At 39.0% G+C, this 24,000-nt stretch overlaps 2 protein-coding genes across 2 annotated transcripts in view; both read right to left on the bottom strand.

The window, feature by feature from the left end:
- Positions 1-8,786, bottom strand: part of LOC138040054 (homeobox protein Hox-B4-like) — a 9,465-nt gene extending 679 nt beyond the window's left edge. The window contains exons 1-2 of the mRNA XM_068885849.1: positions 8,126-8,786; positions 1-1,199 (exon numbers count right to left, since the gene is read on the bottom strand). The exon at positions 1-1,199 is cut by the window's left edge and continues 679 nt beyond it. Of these exons, the coding sequence (XP_068741950.1) occupies positions 880-1,199; positions 8,126-8,564 (759 nt within the window). The 5' untranslated portion in view covers positions 8,565-8,786 and the 3' untranslated portion in view covers positions 1-879. The remainder of the gene's footprint in view (positions 1,200-8,125) is intronic.
- A 3,462-nt stretch (positions 8,787-12,248) lies between these two features.
- LOC138040059 (homeobox protein MOX-2-like) lies at positions 12,249-20,056 on the bottom strand. The gene is made up of 2 exons (XM_068885855.1): positions 19,163-20,056; positions 12,249-13,953 (listed from the first exon to the last, which is right to left on the bottom strand). The coding sequence occupies exons 1-2, from the start codon at positions 19,494-19,496 to the stop codon at positions 13,676-13,678; spliced, it is 612 nt and encodes a 203-aa protein (XP_068741956.1). The 5' UTR covers positions 19,497-20,056; the 3' UTR covers positions 12,249-13,675.
- Between the last annotated feature and the right edge of the window lie 3,944 nt (positions 20,057-24,000).

Genomic DNA, 24,000 nt, shown 5'->3' on the forward strand with positions numbered 1-24,000 from the left:
GTTTTTTAAGCTCTGCATGGCCAAACGAGAGCAAGAGTTATTGAGAGTTGAAACTCTTTGAGAGTCGGTGAGAATGATCGAGAGTTGGCCAAACGAGATCGAGAGTTGACGAGAGTTGGTCGAGAATGTCACGCCCAAACAAAAAAGAGAGCCTCTGAAACACCCTGGGAAAAATCTTTCTGACGTAAATATGGCGACTAGACAGCTGGTAAATAGAATTTTGTGCACAAACGAAAAACGTCTGCATGTTTATTTTTAATGCTTATGTTTAACTAGGACGACGAAAGGGGATAATTATTTTTTAAAATGAGCCTTGGCGTTGGCCTTCTCCTTGGTCCCCGAATCCGACACCATATTATTATTTTTTCCTTTTTATCTGAGCCCGCTGGAAAAAAAAAACAAAAAAAAATTCTCGTGTGCGGCCAATCGAGACAAAAGTCCTGCAAACTCTCATGAAAAATATGATCAGGTTCAAATTCGATGAGAGTCGATGAGAGTAGCCGAGAGTGGATGAGAGTTCCTGGCCAAACGAAAGCGAGAGTTTCAACTCTAAACAACTCTCGTCAACTCTTGCTCTCGTTTGGCGAGGGCTTTAAACATATAAGGATAAAAAGGTTAAACTTTTAAGAAAGCTTCACTTCAAAAAACTCCTTTGGTTTTAAGCTATGGAGAAAAACAAAGCCACAAAATGTTCGGAGCTTTTCATTTTAAAAATGCTTGCGCGAGAAAAAGGGTTTCTTAATCACTCGGCCACGGTGTAACCATTGAGCTTCAAGCGCAGCGAAAGCTGGTTTGACTTGTCAAAGTACGTCCTTCTAAAACCAGCCTGATGAGTCTAGGAAGTGCACCCTTTAAGTCATTAAAATGAGTTTGGCTAGTCTATCTACAACCTTTTTGCAATCGCTCGTTCTCTAGCTGGATGATCTGGTAAGGCGATTTCTTCTCTGGTTTCTTCTCGCCTTTCACTCTTTTCCATTTCATTCTTCTATTCTGGAACCACACCTTCACCTGGCGTTCCGATAAGTCCAAGCTCACTGCTATCTCGTATCGTCGCAGTCTTGTCAGATAGTTATTTCTGATGAATTCGTTTTCAAGTTCACGGAGTTGATGTGTCGTAAAAGCAGTTCTTTCTTTTCTCTTCTTTCCTTTTGGCTTCTGTGATTTGTCTTCTTCTTCCTCGTCATCTTCATCCACGTCTCCTGAAAGAAACAAAAAATGCGTTGTCACTTAGAAATCGTAAAGATGTGTAATTTGCAATTTATGGGAGTGCATTTTTTGGCGCCAAATATCCTTGAGAGGGCTTTGGACACGAGTCAGCGCTTATAAAAACGCGAACGCGCTTTAATTTAGTGAGTCTGCCGTATGTCACAACGAATCACCGCGCAGAATTGTAACTACTTTCGCTTCACAAAAATAACGCTCTTTCAAATGTAATTTTTTTCATGATTTGACTACTGTGTCAGCGCTCTAGTGCACAAGAATATTAGGAGATCCTGTACTAGAGACGAGTTACCTAAATTTAATAAACTGGGATTCACACGTAAGCGGGAAACAACGTGCGCTTTCTTTCTCTGTCATAGCGACACTTCGATCAATGTGTGACACCCGAAAACGGGACCCGAAAAGTTTCGGGACAATCGAGAAACAGGACCCTGAAAATAACTGGAACAAAAATATATATGTACTACGGAAACGATGTAGCTTAATTCTGAGTTACTGGTAATGAAAGCCCATTTTCTATTTACATATTCAAATGCCCTTTACTAATAATTGATTCATGTGTTAGATCGGACATCAGCATACAGCTGTTTCGAGAAAGGTTGTCCAAAAGAAGCGTAAGAGCGTTCGTTCGCGACAATGCCGAAAGGTAGTATGGGACAGTTCAATATGAAGAGAGCGATGACAGAACCGTACAGCGAAGACCTACGATGGCGAGTTATTTCGATGAAAGAGTTCTTTGGATATAGCGTTGCTAAAAGTAGCAGTACGCGCAGACTTATGTTGAAGCTCTTTCCCGCCATCACGCTACCAAAACACGTCCAAAAACAAAAGGATTCATTAGCAAAAACGATGGCTCTGCAAGTGCGCCACGATTTTTGTATACATTTCTCAAACTTTCTCTGCGAAAAACGACATAAAATAAGTATAGTAACCCTTTGTTGAAACTCACTCATATCTCAATGTAACACAGCATGAGTATGTATTTCTAGGAGACCTTTTCGATAGCATTGCCGTCATGTTTTCGTTGACTCAAATTGACTGACAGTTTCCCATGATGCCTTTTGGCATTGTCGGTGCGCTTTAATGCTTCTTTTGAACAACATTTCTCGAAACAGCTCATTCTCGTCACCAGAGCCTCGGATCGACCCAAGGCTCTGGGAAACTCTATGTAGGAGAACATGCGCTGTAGGGTTCTTATAGCCAAAAATTGGCTATTTGAACTTTACGGCGCCTGCTCAATCCTCGGGCCAACATGAATGCACCAATGAGAGACGCTTTTGATTGTTCTTTACGAAAACCAATAAGACGACACTTTGTTTCAGGGTTCCCCAGAGCTCTTCTCTCCCTCGGTCAAGAGAAGAGCTCTACGGTCGAGATTGGAAACAGCTGTATATAGGGGCCACTGGCAGCCGCTATAAGTCCATTAGCGGTCTCACCCAACGCACTGAACAACGCAACGAACAGTGTGTGGGTTCTTTAACGGACCGCTGAATTAATCATTATTAATTTTTATCGTCCTTATCCGAGAAGACTAGAAAGTCTATCATTTGCAGATGTCATTACAAAGGTATTACTTTCTCGTCAGTTATTTAAAGATCCTGAGTGTTGGTCCGGAACAGAGGGGAGCTTAAACAAAAGGGAGCTTAAGCAACGACAACGGCCGCGACGGCAACGAGAACGTCATCTCAAAATATAAAATCGCGTAATTTTCATCGCTACACGACTATTTCAACCTCTTTAATATGGCAAGGGTGTGGTAGTTCCTCAAAAATGACACTCGTCGGAACGACACTTGCTCAGTTTAGGGGAGAAAATGAAAATTTAACCTAAAGTGCTGACCTCCTTGATAAAACCTCAAATTTAACTTTTTCACGTTGTTGTTTTACTGACGACGGCAAAAAATGGACAGAACTAAAAATTGCACGTGCAGGGCGTGCAAAGCTATTGTTTTTGTCCACTAAATATGCAAATTTGTGACGTTATTGTTGCCGTCGCCGTTGTCGTTAGGGGCACCCAACGTCAATTTTCGGAAAATATCTGTTCGAAAGCCGATTTGAAATCTAGAATTTTTGGAACATTTGTTGTAAAATTTCTTGATTTCTTGATTGCCTGTCCTACGATTTTCGAACATCTAAAAAATGGTATAATTGCCCATTTTTAACGGATCTTTACCCTAAAAAGGTCACCTAGAATTTTCGGGACCCTATTTTCTGGCTGAAATTTTCGAAAAGGTAAGTTTTGAGCCCTATAATTTTCGGATTACTAGACTTTCTGCCAGGAAATCCAAACAGATGAAATATTTTTAGGAGAAAAAGATATGCCTATATCTACCGTTTAAACAGGGGCACCCAACGTCAATTTTCGGAAAATATCTGTTCGGAAGACGATTTGAGATCTAGAATTTTCGGAACATTTCTTGTAAAATTTCTTGCTTGCCTGCCTGTCCTAGGATTTTCGAACATCGGAAAAATGGTATACTTGCCCATTTTTAACGGATATTTTCCCCTAAAAGGTCGACTAGAATTTTCGGGAGCCTTTTTTCTGGCTGAAATTTTCGAAAAGGTAAGTTTGGGTCCCTATAATTTTCGGATCACTAGACTTTCAGCTAGGAAATCCGAAGAGATGAAAATGTCTAGGAGATAAAAATATGCCTATATCTACCTTTTAAATACTAAAATACGTTTAACAATGCTATGTGTAAGTGGTTTTGAACTATATTCTCGTTGGATGCTCCTCTGTCGTTGCTTAAGCTCCCTAATAAAGCTCCCTAGAGTCGAAATCACGATCTCCCGCATGGCAGCCCGGCCCTTAACCGAAAGAGTCAACCAGTCGGCACATAAAGGCCATAAAGGTGCAATAAAATTAAAGGTTGTAAAGAGCTGTTTAGTGTCTGAAAAAATGTGTTCTCTGTTTCTTTCTTCCCTACTCAGCTTGAACGTGCATTCTTTTCTACTTGATAACCACAAGCCGTGTCTAAAGTGAAGGCAATTCGACCAATGAGCCCGGGCCCGTTTCAGGGTCTTGATAAATTCAGTACAAACTACATCTTTTAACAGGTCTTTTACTGGCTGCATTTCGTGGACTATTCACAGGTCACTCCCATCCTTAGTGTCGTCACGCAACCCTCCCAGCCGTTGCGTGATGACACAAATAATGGTTCGGTAGGAGAATATCCGCCACAATCTGCCCCCGCAAAAAATACTCACGAATCGTGACTGGACTTCGGAAAATGTAGGTCCGCAATACGCTTCTGCAGGAAGAAGAAAATGTTTCGCTCTAAAACTATGCCCATACTTTGCAGTGCAGTTGCCTTTTTAGATGACAGTGGGCGATAAAATGAGAACTCCGACGTCGTATTCCATTCAATGGGTTGGTTTTTCGATTAGATTTAGAGGAAGTTAAATACTAAAATCCACAAATTATGTGGATCGAAACCAGCCGATCACAACGTTGAATGTGACCCGCTCCGCTTCTGTGATTGACAGTCGTGAAAAACTTAGATAGTCGACTGCGGCATGTTTATGAAAAGCTCAGTAAATACAACTACCTCTTCGAAGACGCCCCTTCAGTTGAAAAATGTCTCAGAAACATCTTGAATTCTTGAACATTCATGAAATAATGTCTACTTGCACACATCAGCTTTCTGTCCTTTTGTGGCTGTTACGAAGACACTGCGTTTGTCGGCTTATTCGTCTTCTTTCATATTTCAGATCAATGACAAATACACTGGAAGGCACGTTGAAGTCGTCAATTGACTCAATAAGGTTAAAAGAATCTTATATGGAGCAAAGTACTCGCTTTCGATGAAAGACGTAAAGAAAAGGCGTGTAAGGTTTCATAATTGTTATGTATCTAAAAAAATGAGATTAAAACATGGACCCGCCCTCTGGAAACAAAGAAATGCAATTCCTTTGGTCGAAAATTTTTCTTTTATTAAGTTATTTCTGAGCAGTTTAACTTTGTTTTTCATCTTAATTGCTCGAAAGTTTATCGTTGATCACTTTTCCCATGTTCATGCACATATGCGACTTTTTGAATGTGGCATTTATTGCGTTCCAAGGCAAGCCAAATTTTCGATGAGATCAGAGCGGTCTCAAAGAGTTTGATGAAATTCATTCCATCTTGAAAGGTTCAACTATCATCGCTATACTTGCCTCTTCCCGGGTGAGTTTTTCTCTCTCGTACGCGAAGTGTTGAAGCTTGATGGGAGACGATGAGCTTATTTGTATGGCTATCATTAAGTTAAGATCGGGCTCCGACGTTACACAGACATTTTGCATGCAGATTAATCAAACAGATTTCTATTTCTGGAAAAGCGAATTTTCAGATGTTCCTAAAACCAAATGTTTCCATGATCAAATGTGACATGCTGTCTTCCATCCTAAGATTGTCTTTGATGTCTCCGCCAACCAATCATGAAGTCATTTATCCCAGTTCCTGTATCACAGCATCTTGATCTTACCCAAATGAATTAACTAGCTAGTACGATGAAAGTTGCACGTGGGTAAATTGTCCAGAAAAAAAGATCAGAAATTTTTCGCCGAAATCGAGCAAGTCGTTGTGTTGTTCCCGTGATTTTGTCTTCCATGATTTAGTAATCAGTTATGTTGCATTTTTGTAGAGTTTTGGTTGCGTATGTACGAAGATCGATATCGAGGATAAATTCAATGGGCATTATTCGTACCACAACTGAGGCACCCGATCAGGTTCTCCGACAGTCTTCCAAATATAGCGAGCTCTCTTCTTTTGCTATGAGAAGTTACTCTTGATTTGAGTCTGGACAATTGCCCAGCGATCTAGTTGAACATTGATAATCACTAATCTTTATTACGAAAAAGAGTAATCCTTTTCCGCGTTTGAGGTGCTGATAATCTTTGTGATACAGAATCTCGACTCCTCCTCCTTCCATGTATTAGCATTTATGTCATTACTATTATGATATAAGTAATGAACTAAGACTGTTGAATTTGAGGATATGCAATCTTTGACCGAGCTGAAAGATTTCTGTTTTGGACTCTCTCCAAAGTAAACAAGCGAAGAAAATGTCAGGAGCCCCCAACGATGATCTTCGTTGAAACATGTGTTCGGGAGAGTCCAACTGTTAGTTACTGTTCTAAGAATTTCGGTTCTATGTTGCCAAAAAGCTATAGATGTCTTTACTAAAAGATCACCTAAAACGGATTCGCAACCAGGGAAAAGATGAGGGATTTTTTTGCAATTTTTGGAACTTAAAAAGTGCAACTAGTAGTTTCGGATGTGCAAATGGTTCGCCGGGAAGTTCTTAGAACGTAACGCTCAGCTAGCAATTTCTGAAATGAAGATATCATTCCCTAAAATTTTGGGACAATTCAATTTTCAACTAAGATATCCGAACAGATCAAAATTCTTCTAGGTGATAAGAACATCTCTTTAGACAGTCTTTAATCATTACAAAGAGCCTAGAAACGTCTCTCAAAGGCTTTTAGCTTATATAGTTTGCTAGTTGGGTGCATGCTGATGAATGATCGAAAACCTGGCAGTGAACAATCACTTTTTTCTTGTTTTAGTTTGGAAAAGTTTGCTTTGTGTTGTTCAACTTTTTAAGACAAGTGAAAAAAACTGAAGGATTCAGTGATTCAACACGCGTACGGGCATTAAAAACTTTTACTTGTTACCTCAATTTAAGCTAGTAGAATGTTTTTCACAAGATTCTTCCTGTTCTACGAGTTATTTATTTGGTTTATTTTTTATTTCTTCAGTGCAACAAAAAGATACAAAATTTTATTTCTAGGGGTTAAAGAAGTGCACGGTCGATAAGCGATTCAGTATTATCTAGCAGTCGAAACATTCTCTAAAAAATCAAAAACTTCAATTTTTGCACAGAAGTTGTCATTCATGGTTTTGCGGTAATAGGCAAATCTTTTGCTTTTTTTTTAAATTTGCTGAATAATGGGTTATTCACTCCGGAATAAAAGTAACTTACCTTCGACCGACTGATCGTATAGTTTAAATTTAAGTTGAAAGTTCTTTCTCTAAAGTCAAAATTTCGCGGACCGGTGATCACGAGCCTTACTAAACCAAAAACCATCCACCTTCTACGAATTTGTTCATGGTTTAATTAAAGTGAATCTTGCACTATTTTCTGGCGAAAATCATGACATTAATGATCAAGAGAATTTATTGTGGACAAGATTGGGAGCTCACGATAATGACCTTGCAGTCAAGATTAGATCAACTGATTTCCTATGGAGACCGCATGCACGAGAAAAGTAGGGAAATGGAAAAATAAAGAATGAATTGATTGAAAAATCTTATCGAATAGGACAAGAATCTTAAAGGAGATTTATTCCAAAATAGTTTTGATGAAAGGAGTGATTTTTGCGTAACGAAACTGTATAAAAGATGGCTAAAAGACAATTGTTTTAAATTTGAATATGGCAACCAGCACTGATTAAAAGATGCTACCTTGTTTTGAGACCCTGCAACTATTTAAGTTAACAAGGCTGTTTAGTCTCTGTTAACTCTGCGGATGAAAGTTATGACGATTAAAATTGGAGGAAGAACACGTAACCTCAGTTTCCGCAAAGGAATAATGAGTGTTTCGTTGAGAAATTTCTGAAGGGAAATAAAGAGGGGCTAAAGTTTTATGAAGGAAAAAGAGTTGAAACAGAGGCTTACTTCGAGCAAAAACTGAAGCAGGAAATAAATAAGCCTCCATCAATTTTCCATCATACAACATCAGATGAAATGAGGATATAATTCTCACTTAACTATAATATAATGAGCAGTACACAACAATCAGCCATAAACTCACCTCGAATAAGAAAACAATCGTGTCCCTAAGTTTTTAATCCGGCCGGAACTATGCGCCCGCCTTCGGAAGGCGATGAGCACAGAACTGCAATTACAAATCACTTGTACGTACCTTGGTAGCAATTCTCCGCTAACGTTTCGGCCGGGACACTCGGGTCGTGTGGCAAGGCATGACGCTCTGGCTCTTTCTCCGTCTGATTCAGCTGGTCTTGTGGAGGTAGAATCGACGGCGGCGTGAAGGACGGAGGCGCGTAATAATGACAGTGGGATTCGTAGCTTTGTCTTGAAGCTGGTGGATCCGCAAGGCGCGAGTCACTCGGATAGTGGATGGCCGATGGTGGAGGAGGAGGAATGTGGTTGAAGGGCACAGGGTTAGCACGCGCAAAGGTATTAAAGCCGTACCTCGGTGCGTTATAAAGATACGTCTGATAAGGCGAATGATGCGTTGAATTTTGTTGCGGAAGATGGTACTGTGGAGTAAAATGTCCATAACTCTGTCTGCCGTAACCAAAGCCTCTTGTGTACATGTTTCTAGAGTCGGCACACAGCATCACTAACAACAAGTTCTGCTGATTAAAAACTATGATTTCCCACTCATTTACATGTGTTTTTAGATCAAACTGCGACTGTTGATGTCCTACCCCGCGTAAGTAATCGATTTAACATACGGCATGCATGCTTGTGAGCCAAGGCCGCGTTGGGTCTCTTGTGTTAGGTGATACAAGTGGTCTGTTTTTGAGGGGCTGTACCTCGACGGTCGAGGACAACATAAGCACATTTACAACCATCACTTGCTCTCCGTGGACCGATCTGCAAGCTTGTTGCAGAACCACAAGCCGTCAATCAACGACTTGGATTGAGAATAAATGGTTTTCCTGGTAGAAAAATGCCTGCAAGAGGGATCTTGAGGTGCAGGTAATGCTTTCCATACGAAAAACAGATGAAAAAAGCAATGCGCACTGACCTGATAAACGTTCTCTTTGAATTTGCCGACTATGGTCAGGTGCTAAACGAATTAGGTTCAAACCAAGGAGCGCTTGCTTCATCAGACTGGCATTTTTCATGGTAAAGAACGTGGAAAAGGTTTTATTAATTTTCCACTTCATTGTCATAAAAAAATTGTTCCTTAAAATTTGAATAGTTAATGCCTTTTTGTCAATTTTCTTAAGTGGACTTTATCATTCACAGTACTTTTAATTTATCTTTCTTGTTTTCTAGGTAAATATAGGACGTCAAACCTTTTTAATCTTTAGATGCGGCACGAATTGCGTTGTTTAAGGTGTTTGCAAACAGGACCGCTTGACTGTGATTTGTAATTGACGCTTTGGGTCGAATATGAACAAAAGCAAAATTTATGCTTCATCCGCCAGAAAGCTGTTGGTATATCATGGCATTTGCGGGTGAAGTTTAAATTGTCGATTAATCTGTCATGATTATTGTAGAGTCTATCTAATTGTTAAGTAATTATTTCATAACACTTAGACTTTTCCGATACATTTTCCGTCGAGAGTATTCGGTGCCTTTAAATTTCCATGCATGGGTCTTCAGCTAGAGCGAGTGTGGACAAATCTCTATTGTGAGAAAAATTACTCAATATAATTTATTCAAAACGTATCTCAGTTGTTTGAAATTAAAACCTTCTTATCAGGACGGTAGATTTCGACGAATCTTTGGGGAAATCTATTGACGAAGTGGTTGTTGGTAGTCGTATTCTGAAATTCCGCACAAAGTCACAAAATGTGATTTCTATTCTAACTATTTTCGCTTTTATATTTGCAAAAAGATGACCTCACGACAATTGTCGAGCCCTTCTCGGCAAGTCTTTCCTACCCTTACTGAGGCAACAAGTCGTATATACAAAATAACTTCGACACAGGTGTAAATCCCGTCAGCTTTGCTCTAACATCTGTTTTAGAAATTTATCGTTTCCTGTGGTGCTGAACCTTTTTAAGAAGCCGTATTTTAACCTTATCTCAGCATTTTATACTCTGTGGAGAAATTAAATTACCGTTAATTTCTTTTTATGGTTATGTGTGTACTCGTCAGAGTCCGTTGGCAAATTCCTTCTGTTTTGATTTAATTAGAGACAGCACCTTCAAATTGCAAAAAAAAAAAAAACAGCGAGTGAAGAAACTGCTGAGAATTGTTTCCGCAAAGCAAGCGTCGAGTTTTTCCTGCTCATTGAGATCAATTAAGGATGAAGGTAAACCGAGCAAGCAAACAAGATAACTACATAAGTACAAAGGTAGGAGACAAATAGAAGCAATTGGGGGCAAATGATTCAGAAAACAAAAACAACGTAAACAGTTTAACAACGTAAAACAGAAACAAACAATTCAAGAGCAAATAATTGAACGATCAAACAAACAAATAAACAAACAAGAAAACAAAAATAAGGGCAATTGAACGGAGAAAAAAAAGTTAAGAAATAAGTAAAGAAATTAAAAACAAACATTTAATGTCCCGAACAGTCAAAGGAAACAGAGAAAACAAATTAAACGAACGAAAAGCATTGGTTAAAATGTTGCACCAATAATTTGCATCACAAATTACGTTGAATGTTTCTCTACATATGTTGTATTTCAGAACGTCGTGAATGGCATCTCGGTTTATAAGGCACAAAAGAAAATTAAGCTTCTGAAAAACCCTGGAAAACACGTTATTTACTTTTGAGCCAGTTTTATTGAAGGGTGTCAAAAATTAATTCATCAGTAAAAGGTCAATGATTTTACCTTCTGCAAGTCTCAATGTCTTTTACCATAAATAAGAAATCAATGTTCCGTCAAAGAGCCACATTTATGAAAATTAATTTTCTTCTAATTAGTATATTACGCATTTGCGTGACGTCATCTTCTGTGGACAATACAAAGCCTTGTAAATTTTTTAAAGCAATAATTCTATGAGCGAAAAATGTTGCATGCATTTTGTCATTTCAGAGGTTGCTCCTGGCTCAGTAGAAAGTTCCCGCCCTACTATCGGCCGAGAAAAGCCCAGAGAACGAGGTTGAGGATTTGGCTTTAATAATAATAATAATAATAATAATAATAATAATAATAATAATAATAATAATAATAATAATAATAATAATAATAATAATGACGATGAAGGGATGAAAATACGTATCTATTGCTACAGTAATTTAAAACTTTAGATTGAAAAAAAGAATGAATAGGGGTGATTTATTCAGTAGAAATTTACGCCTATTCACAAGTGATTGCTTGTAACGCTCAGCGTTCATCATAGGATAAAGGAAGCTGTGTTTTCTGAGTTTCTTGGAGGATTCTTTTGCCTTTGGATAAAGTGACCGTCAAGCGCAGCGAGGGTTTCTCGGTTTTTAATTAACTTTCCAGCCTGTTCTCTTTTGACAATAGCTTTTGAAGGTTTTATTTGGATCCACCTTCGAGACTAGTTGAGCTGCTCAGATTAAAAAAAAACATTGTCAGATCAGATGATTTACATCCGCCCAATAGGAATTAAACTGGGTTGAAATGATACTGAGAAATAATGATAAAAGACAAATGCGTGTTCCCCTCAACTTGTCAACACGAACGGACTAATTCCCATAAATTACCAGTTTCCAACCAACGAACGATTTTTAGAAATCTAAGAAGACACATCCCGCTTCAGTCAAAACCTGTTGATTCAACAGAAAACTCGACATCAATGTGAAGGGAGTACAAAATCACGCTGCGATTGTTTCGAGATGGAATGCATCCCGTGTCTTGGTGTATCCATTATATATCACTTGACAAACTATCATCAAGGCCTTGAAATAGGCATTTAAACACAAACCGATGTCACCAGTGGCGCTTCAACATGACCCTGTTCCAGTGGGTAAATAGCATGGTTGATCATGTTCGCGCATGAACAGCTTCACTTCCAGATGATTTTACATCGAAGATGTAAACACACCTTTAACAAATTAAATCCAGACATTTAAAGGGGTTGTAACGAACACATACTAAGCTTATTTATTTTTAGGCTGCTTAACTTCGAGAAAATGAGTTTCTTCGTGCTGGGAAAAACAAATTAGATGGCCACCGGCAGCGTATACGGCGTGAATGCGTAATATTGTCTGATACACAAGTTAAATCAGCGATAGGTTACAAACGTTATTCTTTATTCCTCAGCAAAGAATTACATATACACATATTTATGTTGTCAGTCAAATCCGGGCTCACTGGTTAAATCCGTTTTTACTCTCCCCCTCCTTCCCCCCCCAAAAGGACTGAAAACGTCTTCAGTCTTATGCATCACAACATATCTTCTTAATGATTCGTATTATCTCATCGGTTTTTATATTCATACACTTATCCATTCGGTCTCAATATTACAACGTAGTAAGGGAACAAAGAACTGTACTATTCACTTGCCGGTACTTAAACTCGGACCCTCCAAATCTACAGTCTCGTGCCCGTTTACCACCACACTACAACGACGAAAATGCTCAACTCAACAAACTTCTTTTCATTATTTACTTTTGTATAATAAGTCATTTGGTAGCCATGTCTAATAACCAAAACTCAGTAATCCAACCTGACCCCTTAATTTTAGGTTCCAAAAAAAGTTTCTTCAATTCATCTGAGTGCGTATTCCATGGGGATCACCAATTTAACCTAGATAAAAACGAATCCAAACTTCTGAGAACGGATTTTACCGGCAACATATACATGTACAATAAAGGAATCATCCAAAACCTCCTTTTTCTGCGAGTTAATCCGCCCGTTTCAATTAATACTACTCTGAATTATTTGAAGCTCACTTCTTGGGAATAGAAGTGATGACCCTTATCCCTTGAAAAAGTGGCTGATTTTGGAAAAGCAGTTGAAGTAGTCAATTCATTTTTTACAATTGGTGAGAATTTTGGATTTGTAGGTTGCAAGATGCAAGCTGCTTTTTTGCTTTAACTGAAAGGCAAAAAAAATTAACGCAATAATTGAGAGCGCTGTAATCAACGCCGTAATAGAGCAATAGTGTTACTTTCAGTGCTGTTCTTATGGTCTTTGAAAAGCCTTCGGCTCTTAAAGAGTTTGTAAAAGTACGTAAGCTATTTGGAACGCCATTTACATTATTTTTTTTCTAAAACGGTAGCCTTAACACGGCAAAAGAACAACCCAAACAAGAAATAATGGCGTTCACGGTAGGGAAGAATTGGCCAGAATCGCCGAGTAAAATTATACATTCTGGGACAAATCCCATAATCTTTGAAGACGAATGAATCAATTCTTTGAGAGGTATCTTGCAAAAATTTAATTGGATCTCGCTGTGTTCTGCATAAGGACCAGAAGTATTGAGACTTCTTTCATATCGAAAACACGCTGAAAAAATTAGATTGTCTATCACATGTTGCTTTGAGACAGCCATTGCTAGATTGGTATTCTATACATTACTGTACTGTCAAAATGTCGCGCAGTCGAGCGGCACGCTTCTTTGGACTCTCATAACATAGACGGTGCCGATGCAAGTTATTTACGGACTTCCGGGGCTAAAAGCTTTCTCCCACTCGTGGGCTTGTGTTTTCAAAGCTGTTTTACAATTTCAAGTTTTCCTCGTTGCCGAGCCGTAGATTTCATACGATTAATCCTGAATGTGAATCCGGCAACATTTTTCAAATACAACGCAGCCATTTTTGGCAATGATCGCTTTGACCACGTTGCATCCGTTAATTCTTGTTCGAATCAATAGAGCAGTTAGCTTTTTTCTTTAAAGGCTTCCCCTTTATCCGTTTCCACTTCATTCGCCGATTTTGAAACCAGACCTTGATTTGTCTCTCCGTCAAGTCCAAGCTCACCGCGATCTCGTATCGTCGTAATCTTGTCAGATAATTGTTGCGGAGAAATTCATTCTCAAGTTCTTGGAGCTGATGTTTCGTGAAAGCTGTTCTTTCTTTTCTTCTCTTGTTTCTTGTATCACCGACTTTATTATCGGATGAAGGAGAATCTGTGTAAAATAAAATAAAATCATAAAATGGAAAACGTACCCTCTGCGCGAGACGCGCTACCGTCGGGGCTCTTCAGAGAACTACACCTTCCTCGTTTCCTAACTTGAGATTTGGAACCTCAGATGGTAAAGTAATTTAAGCAGACAATCTTTGATGTGGGTTTCTAATGGCCATTCCAGTCCCGCAGTCTAGATTATATTTATAACTTAAAACACAGACTTTGCAGGCACTTCAGAGCGCCTGATAAACGTGTGATTATCCGTTTGAGTTTCTGAAGATGAGCGCCGTTTATGGTTTCTTGCCTTAAAGATACGGACAACAAAGAATATTTTCACTTGATTTTGAGAAGGAAGATGCAGTGAATTGTAAGTGTCTTTTGCTTCAAGTTTTCAAGAGGCTGTCAAGGTGCGATGTCTCGGTAACATTGAATTTTCTCTAATGTAGTAGGATTGCGGATTTCCTCGATCTGAGAGCATCAATAGTCTAACGCTGATGCTGTCGTATGTGGAGTTTCTTGACAGAGAACCTCGCATAACATCAATTTCGGAAAGCATTCTGGTCTGGTTCTGCACTTATCGCTGTTGAATTTCGCAAGACTGATGGGCTGCAAACCACCGCAGTTTATTTAGATAATTTTCATAGACGGGCGGCAGTGCCGAATTCAGGAAAACTACGAATAGTTTCACGCAAACTGGTCGACTATTAGGTTGTCCTCGATGTATGAGAACAACGTTGCGGGTGTTCTGTAGCTCTGAATAGAATAGTAATTAATTGTACAGGGTTATCTGTGGAATTTCACTATGCATCTAGAAATCAAGATAAAACCAGTCGACCCAAGACGATCATACTCCATATTAAATTTTAGTATTTATCGAAGTTAAGCAAGGTATTATTCCTAATTGCTGAGAAAGGATTTTAAACTTTTTTCTCGATTCTATATTGTTGCTCGAAGTTTAGATGAATAAATTGGTTGCGTTTAACATAACAAATTCAGTATTACCAACCTTTCAGTTTTATTGTGGCCTAAGGGCATTTATGTGCCAGTTGAACTCAACTGTTCATATTGTGTTTTCGAAACAGCTGACGAAGTTCTGAAAGTTTTCCGAAAGTAAAAATGAATGCTCAGTTCTTTTCAACAAGAATGCGAGAAAATAGCCGATTGACGCTGGAGAAAACCTGTCACGTTCATTAGCAAACCATACAAAAATAAACTTCTTGGGGAGTTTAGAAAATTCACTTTTTGAAACCGAAATATGCGAAGCCGATTTGATGACTTTCAGATGGTTATATTTGTTTAGGGCTTGTTTTTGTTTAAGCTCCTTCAGCCGCAACAGGAATAAACGTTTCGAAAAGATTGGCCTTCAGTGCTTGCAAAATCTTACAACGTCACTCGAGTCTGACGAAGTGGTCGCCATCATTTTCGGTATCTTTTCGTTAATCGCACCAAAGGAACTCCGCTAAAATAATAGATGGAATGTCATTTGCTCTTGCTACTTATAGAAGTAGACCAATATATCTAGTTATGTGGCTTGTCCTGCCGTTAAAATTTTGTGACCAATTTTTATTTAGCGAACAAGTGAAAGCCCTTTCGTTTGTATAAAATAATAACATTACTTCAGTTCTTTAAAGGTAGTAAATGTGTTATTAATACTTGAGAGTTCACAGCTTGGCGGTACTATTTGGTCATAAGGCCTCTCCTCGTGAGTTACTTGAGGCTAACGTTTTATGGAAGGATTGCGGAGCTGAAAAAGTTGCAAATCAATGTTACTTCACTGCACTTTTGAGAAAGATAGGTCCAGAAGCCGGATTCCTTGAGTAATTATGTCCTCAGCAGATTCTGTGTGATCACTGCCAAACTTGCAGATCTAGATGTTTTCCATCCAACAGGCTGATCTGAGTACACAATCATTTTTGTTCAATTAAACCTTTGACCAGCTGACAAATTTGTTTGTTTCTCAGTCCAAAAAGACGTTCGAGAATCTGCAAGATCAGGTCGCACCTACTATCCAACCATCTTTATACGCAAATGGCAGATCATTTTGTAAGACTGTGTGTATTTTTACTGCAGGAACAACTCGGTAAAATATGCTTACTGTGTTGAAGAGAGTACGGCATAGTTCTTTGAAAATCGCAGTCCAGTGTATCTGTAGAAAACGTCGGCATTCAAATAACCAAGACGCAAAAAAACGAACTGTTTGGGACATTCCGGCATGCACGACTTTTCAGTCGATTCTGTTAGTGCTCAGTTCAGTTCAATTTGAAAAATCAGATTGTATTAAAGTAGATAATATCCGAAAAGCGAAATTAAGAGTGGACTGACTTCTATTCTCTAGTTGGCCACAGTGTTCAATGCCAACTAAATGGTTTTGTACAAGTTCTGCAAGTTACACAAAGCTAAGAGCATCAGAGAGACAGAACTACTTCAGGGATGTTTCATTCTGGCTTCATTATGTTTCTTCCGAATGCTTTTGGCTCTATTTGGGCACGTTTCAATAGAGAGGCTTTCTTCTGAAACAAACTGACATGCTCACACGATAGCCAGACATGAGGAGTATCATTTTAGCTTCGGAAGTACATATCCCAAAATGGCACTTTGTCGGAGCTTTGTCATCATTGATTCACATCTAGTAATTCTGAAACAGTTACCGCCTTTCCAGTTTGTTGTGCCGTCTTTGTTTCTTTTAAATGACCAACCTCTTTTTAAGAGTAGCTCATTGTAAGATTTAATTTGTAAGCATTCACTTGCAGTGGATCAGTGCATCGGACCATAAACTTGCAAAACGAACAAGTTGCTGTGCTGGGCTTTCTTTGAATGCACATGAACTGACGAGTATCTATAATTGTCAGTCTTGGAACTGAAAAAATGTTATTAAAACGAACTTATAAAGGGAGGCCTAACAACATTGCACGAGTAACATATTGATCGTAGAGACAACGACGCTCTAGAAGAAGAACCGTCTTTTGTCAGGGGTACCCAACTATAATCTTAGGTGAAATATGCCGTGTTCGGGAGAGTGAAACTGTTCTATGAATTTCGGTTCTACGTTGCAAAACAGCTACAGATTTTGTTTACTAAAACAGCGCCTAAAAGATTCCCATCAAGGGAAAAGTAGTCCCTTACGTTTTCGGAAGGGATATTTTTGCAATTTTTGGCATTTGTCACCTACAAGTAGCAGTTTCGGATGACAAAATGGTTTGGTTGGAAGTTCGTAGAAGGTAACGTTCAGCTAGCAATTTCTGAAAGGAAGATATCATTCCCTAAAATGTTCGGACACTTAAATTTCCAGCTAAGATATCTGAACAGATAAAACCATCTCTTTAAACAGTCTTTATACATAACAAGGAGCCTAGGATCGAAAGTGATGTCTCTCAAAGGCTTTTGGCTTTATTCGCTCGTTGGGTGCCCTTGTATTGTCCTAAAGTCAGTTTAACTTGACATGTACTCTTCATTGTGCGGTACCAACTCATGCTTTTGCTGATAAAGGATGAAAGCCTCAGATTTCGGGCTGAAATGTCCACAGACCAACGACTCCTTTGTGTCGGGATTTCACTAATGCCTTACTAAGATTTCCAATACTCATATGTCTAAAAGTGGCAGTAGTATCTTCTAAGATCTTTTGATGCCATAGGTGAGTGGGTATTCGCAGAATGCACTTTATGCAAGTTATCACCTCTCGATATCGGTCTGAGAACAACGCAACAGAAGCAACGCAAGTTACACTGGTGAGCAATTGTGGAGTCGTCTTGTGCAAAAGAACAATCTGACAAGTCTACAAGAAGGAGTGGAAGAGCTTAAAACATCACTCTGGATTTAGCATTTCTGGGCATTCCATTTCAACGTTGACAGAAAACGACTTGCCTTTTCCTCGACTTGTCCAATTATTGTTGCTCAAGCGGAATTAGTTATAACGCCAATTTGTCAGAGCCCTTGAAGCTTTCATCAAACAAAACTCGAGAAGTACATAATTTCATTATTAATATTCTCCTGGCAAATTTCAGTTGTTTTCATTTCTGACAAATGCCAGCTTTGATTGCTAAAACCACAAAAAATGGATACTTTCTAACAAAAGCACGCGTTATCAGTCTATAAAGATGATGACAACTTGTTTATTCCTGATTCAGTCTTTTGATAGCTATTTCACCCTTGCGACATGTTCTTTTGGTTACAACACGTCTTTTTGTTCACTTGTTCTCTTTTTTACTTGATTGCCTTACAATTTCGGCAAAGCAAGGACAAACAACAGACCTTTCTCCATGCTCTTTACTGCATCTATGCTTCTTTTGGCGGGTTTATAGAATCCACCTTTCTGACTTTGTTTCGTTTCTGAAGTTTAATATCTCGAAACAGTTTTTTTATTGCTACAGAATGTCAGACGTCAGTTAAACTATATTCCTACATTTGTCGGTCGACCTGAACTTGACTCAACACAGCGTTTGGGTCCCATCCGTGCAAGGAGGCAAGTGGTACATTACATTTTCGTTTAATCGTAACAATTATACTTTATCGGCGTGTCCACCACAGAAAAATGTTAGAATGGCAAGTTTCTTCCAATAATCAAGCCCAATGCCCAAATTAGCAATGAACTCAAGACAAATTACTCATTCAGAAATCCGTGGAGATGATTTACGAGGAGCGTACATAACACAGATAACAACATTGCCCAGTCTAAAAGATCATTTATTGCAACAACACAAATCGCCTCTTACTTCCTGAATGCACAGAGACAACTTCAAAACTATAACAACGATGCTCTTTAGAATATTTAAATAGCCTTTGTGGTGTGTTTTGAACTGTGAGATGCAACCCGGATGCAGCTCTTAACTGCCTGATGCAAGGTGACTTTGATAAATTCAAAGAAATAAAATTACTTCTTTCACGGAGGCAGTGCATATGCACCACTTTGTTGGCAAACAAACAGAATTAATCAAACGCGATAACAACTTAATAATTTTTTATTTATTTCAGTAAAGGCCCGTGAAACATTATTTTGCCTGTGGTGATGTCGTTTTAAATATCTTAATGCTTCTTAGCACGTTATTTAACGTAAAGAAGCAGCACGGATAAACTCGGTGATTCCTTGGTCTTGCTGCAGAAGAAAAGGCGAGAAAGCAAGCAAATGCATGCTATAATGTTTGACTAAAACAAATGCGAGGGTTGCCTGTTAATTTACATGAAACAAAACTTTAGTCACGCGTCATTCACATTACCTTCTGGAGCATCTTCAATCGAATCACCGTCGCTTTCTTCCTTGTGTCTAACGTTCCCTTGATCTGGTCTCCATTGCTCTTGAAGCATGCAAGAAGGCCGCTCTCCTACCTGACTGTGATAGTATGCACTTTGTTGTTCACTAAGATGCCTCAGTGGTGGAGGAGGAGGAGGACAACGCAGGGCTGACGACAAAGCCTGCGTCTGAAAAGGTGTGCTGTAATTAGCGTATCTCGGTTGGCTGTGGCCGTGACTGTGATAAAAGCCTCTTGGAATATTTTGGGGTGCACGAAAGCACGGATTGGACTGTACACACTCGTAAGCCCTTGGGTACATTTCCTAGGCTTATAGGCTGGGGAACCGCCGGATTTCACCACGTTAGTAGCGGCAACAGGCTTGTCGTATCAAAGTTAATTAGCTGGACTTGCTCGCGGTGAGGTTGACCGCTCGGAGAATGCGGGCTGAATTTGATACCGTACACAAACGGACCGCGCCGATTGTGCCTGTCAAATAATCAGCTGCGCTGCATTTCAACAACGCTGTCATTTCTTTGTGTCAAACATTTCATAGGCCCTAAAAAAAGTACTCGAAACGGTATGCTTTACCTTTTGCAAGCTTGTTCGAGAACATTAAAATAACTCTTGAGCGCGGCGCTGAAGTCCTGCGGTTGTTCTATAAATGGGCGGAAAAAATTATTGATTGGAAATTCACTGATAGGTCATTGTTATCTGATGGTGCATGAGGCATCCCACCTCGATAACTAAAATGTCTTTCTAATTTTATAATTTTATTTCGAGAACTCACTATTATGTGGTTTAACGTTTTGGGCGTATTACACGTTCCATGGAATGCAATGTCATTTTTTTTGTAAATTCGCAAAGTTTACGATACCTTCAGAGTGATTAGAAAGCCGCAGGTATTATGACTTCCAGCCGTTTATTTTCAACAAAGAAAGCACCGACATATCACCTCAAAGCTCTCATAAAAATTCCGTGAAATGTGTAACAGATGTTGATATACAGTGTGCTTGAAGTATTGAGCATGCGTAGTATGCTATCTCTGAAGGAGTGGCATTACTCACCTAGTAATGGTAATCCCCTTTCTCCTAAAAATTTCCTTCCAGAATGCGTTGCTTCGTTGTTAAATTCTGGCCTCTTTCAGATGTTCATCGTGTTGAAAAGGTCGGTCTGTCTACGAATGTCAAAAATCGCACTCAGTCTTGGGCAAGTTAGCTTTTCTGCTAGTTAACTCTTTGGAACAAGACGTCTTCGGGCTCAGACTTTTGGTCTTGTTAAGGTGCTACCATGTAGGTGTTTATTCTGAGTACTTGTACAGCGCAGTTTGCTCTTAGTAGATAATTCAGCAACGACAACGAAGTAAACAGAGATTTTTTGAGACAGCACTCTTTGTGGGAAACACGACAAAAAGGCTTACACTCGGTCACAGTATTACAAGATCTGTTCACCAGAAAGATGGAAGATTTCCTCACAATCACAATTCCCTCAAAATCAACATGAAACTATGGAAGGCTTATGCTAAATAGAGCTGAGACAAAAAACTATTCTTTGATGGTCTCGTGAATCATTGATAAGCAAGGACGCAGTCTTTTCAGGACGCGGTCTTTTCAATTAGGTGACTTAAAACTAGGAATCTCTTTCGATCTTTCATAGCAGCCTCGAGGGTTACTTTTTGCTCGGAGGAGATGAGTTGATGCATAAATAACCAGTGTTTAATTTGAGTTTAAAACATTTTTCAAGTTAGCCACAGGAATCAACTACTTTAGTAGTAAATTGAAAGTGGCAATTAGAACTGACTTACCTGTTGTGTAATAAAATGGCCATATTAGTTTGTTTTACAGGGTCTTGGCAACTCCTTAGCAAGAAAAAGCGACCGCTTATTGAGATCAAAAACGTTTTCGAAGAATTCTCTTGTAGGAAATTGCCGTTGATTTAACCTGCTGTTCAGGATTCAGAGAACAGCCATCCCCGGCTTTTCCTTTTGTCCATCGGATCTGTTGATGTTTTCTGGATCTTAAAACGAACTGGATGATTGTATGTAACTGAACCAGACATACATTTAAGGCCTTCGTAATGACATCTGAAAATTGTAATTGTTTCTTGTGTTTTCGGAGAAGGAAGGAAAGACGGACTAAGAAAAAGGCAGTTCCCGTACGTAACTCAGTTACCGGGATAGACTAAAGAACCCACTCACCGTTTTCAAAAAGGAGATCCACCTTGTACAGAATCGTACTGAAACTTAAGTTCATTTGAATGTATTCATGTAGAAAATTCGCTCCTACTCAGTATATCAAATAGGGTAATTCCGAAGAGTGTGTTTCGCAGTTTGCATGCAATCTCTCTGAGTCATGCAGAGTCTGCATGTGTACAGACATTTGAGACATCACCTATATTGGGGTGTTCCATCGCCATGTTTTTGTATACTTTCGCCTTGACCTTCGCAGAACTGACTATATTTATTATTGAGCAGTGGTTGTAATCAAATAAAATCATTTTCCTCTAAATCTTGGTGTCCCTTGCTTTATCGAACGGCAACTATTCACGCTTGCATTTTGTCATGATTGTTTATCGAGTCCAGGGCTGCTAAGGTACCACAAGCCAACGGAAAAAAACCCTTTTTGTCAAGCCCCTAAAGTCCTAACATGTTTTCAACTAAAGAAAGTCAAATTCCGTTTTACAACAATGTTTGACGCCTCTTAAGACTTAATTCTTATGTAACTCATACCTTTACGGGAGTCCTTTAATGCAACTTTAAAAAAGTAATACAATTTGGACATCTCTATTTTCTAAATTTTCAGCAACCTTTCGTGAGTATTTTGAAAAGCTACGGAAATACGATATATTTCTTTTTTTTTTTGTTGAGAATAGAATCTTTTACATCCTTGCCTCACTAAAAATGCTGGCAGGCCGTTTCCATCCAAACATGAATATATTTAGCTTTTTTAAAACCAAAGGGATTGATTCTCTTTATGATAACAAATCCCAGGTAACATTTCACTCCAAGATGAACGCGAACTAGGACTTCAGGCTAAACGATTTTTATCGAAAGGGTTAGTTAGATGGCCATGGTAATAAGGCATTTATCGTATCTAAAATCGGGTCGAAAATTTCTGGGGTCTAAAAGAAACGCACGGCACAACTGGATAGTTTTCAGTTCCAAACCTTAATTGTTACACAACATATGCATCTGTTTAGAAGCTGAGACCCGATAGCGGAAATCACAAAAGGTCCGTCAAGACGTGTGTAAAGGATATATATTGCATGGGAAAAAAAACCGATACCGGTGGAGCGGGATTTCTGTCTACTTTGGAATAGAGCCACATTTGTGAGTTCCTGTTGCGCGCTTTCAATAATTATTGTTACAATAATGTAATAGTGACGAACCGGTGCATGGAATTTATTTCACAAGAGAGAATTAACACCGCGTTTACCACAAACAAAAAAAACTCCCGGGCATGATGAAATTTGCGATTTTTCCAAAAATCAAAGAAACTTGTTTGATTTAAGTTAATTTCCTGCCTGTTATCTATAGAGATCAGAGAGAAAAATTTGAACGAGAGATTTTAATTTCTCAAGTTTTGATAACAAGTACCCTGGAGGCGGTAGGGAACTCGCGTGTAAAAGGGCAATGATGCTCGTAGTCTCGCTTAGGGGTGTAAATTTCGGTTTTTGGTCTCATTTAAAGTATTCTGAGCAAAATGCCATCATATGTAGCCCATATGTAGCTGTGAAGGTCTCGTTTAGGGTTGCACGGGTATATAATATAATATAATATATACAAGTTGTACCAGCCTGGAGTTCGCCGTTTGGCGTTTCATGTAAACTCGATCCTAAATCTCTAAATCATTGAGAGAATTTGCAAATTTGACCCTCGGAATACCTGGCTAAATTGCCACTGCCCTTAAAACAGCTCCCTGGGCTTTAATCATGTTATCGTCGTTACACTGGACGGAAATGTCACTTCAGTGAACCGCTGTGAATCATACCATGTGTGATTTATTTTTAACTTCTTCTCGCCATCGCCATCGCACCTCTTAGTCCACACCCCAAGTCGAAATAAACCTTGAGCCTAATTAATTATAAAGGTAGTAGTTGCCGAAGGTCAAATGCAACACAAGAATGGCGCGGTCTTAGGAAGCGGCTTTGAACTTGCTAAAAGCTGGAAGGCATCGTGATTCCATGACTGGGGCTTTGAATTTCTTCAAAACCTGTCAGTGCCATTGTCGACTCGACTCTCTGCCAAGCTTTGTTTCCAGCCACTTTAAGTCAACAATAGTGATTTTGATTTGAAAGATTTCGCTGCTTCATTTGCGCTGTTGATTGTTGTAAAGCACATTTGAGCATAACCAAATAGAAAATGCGTCATATTAATTATTTACACCAATATAATATACGTTATTTCAAGAGCCCATCATCCGAACTAAGATTTACCCAGATTGGCCTAGTCGCCATCAGTGTCAGAAAAGTGTCTTTTTTAAAATCAGTTTTTGCGGGAAAATAAATAATAGATCAAGTCGGCCAACTCACGTATTTTCATATCATTTAAGTGTGAATGCGACCTTATAATGCAAATACACTACACAAAGAATCTTAACCCGGGCCGGGGAGATTTGAATTTGGTACAACATTCGTCCTATTGTTTGTTTGCCCGCAAAACTTGGTTAAAGACAGACACTTTTCTAACGCTGACGGGGACAAACCTGCTACCAGATTCTTTCTCTTGGGTTATGGACTCTTGACATTTTTAAATAAAGAAGTAAATAGATAAATAAATTATGACGGAGAAAACTACTTTTAAAGCTTTCAACGAAGGTAATAGGAAA

Source organism: Montipora capricornis, chromosome 1, assembly GCF_036669925.1.
Source record: "Montipora capricornis isolate CH-2021 chromosome 1, ASM3666992v2, whole genome shotgun sequence".
NCBI classification, from domain to species: domain Eukaryota; kingdom Metazoa; phylum Cnidaria; class Anthozoa; order Scleractinia; family Acroporidae; genus Montipora; species Montipora capricornis.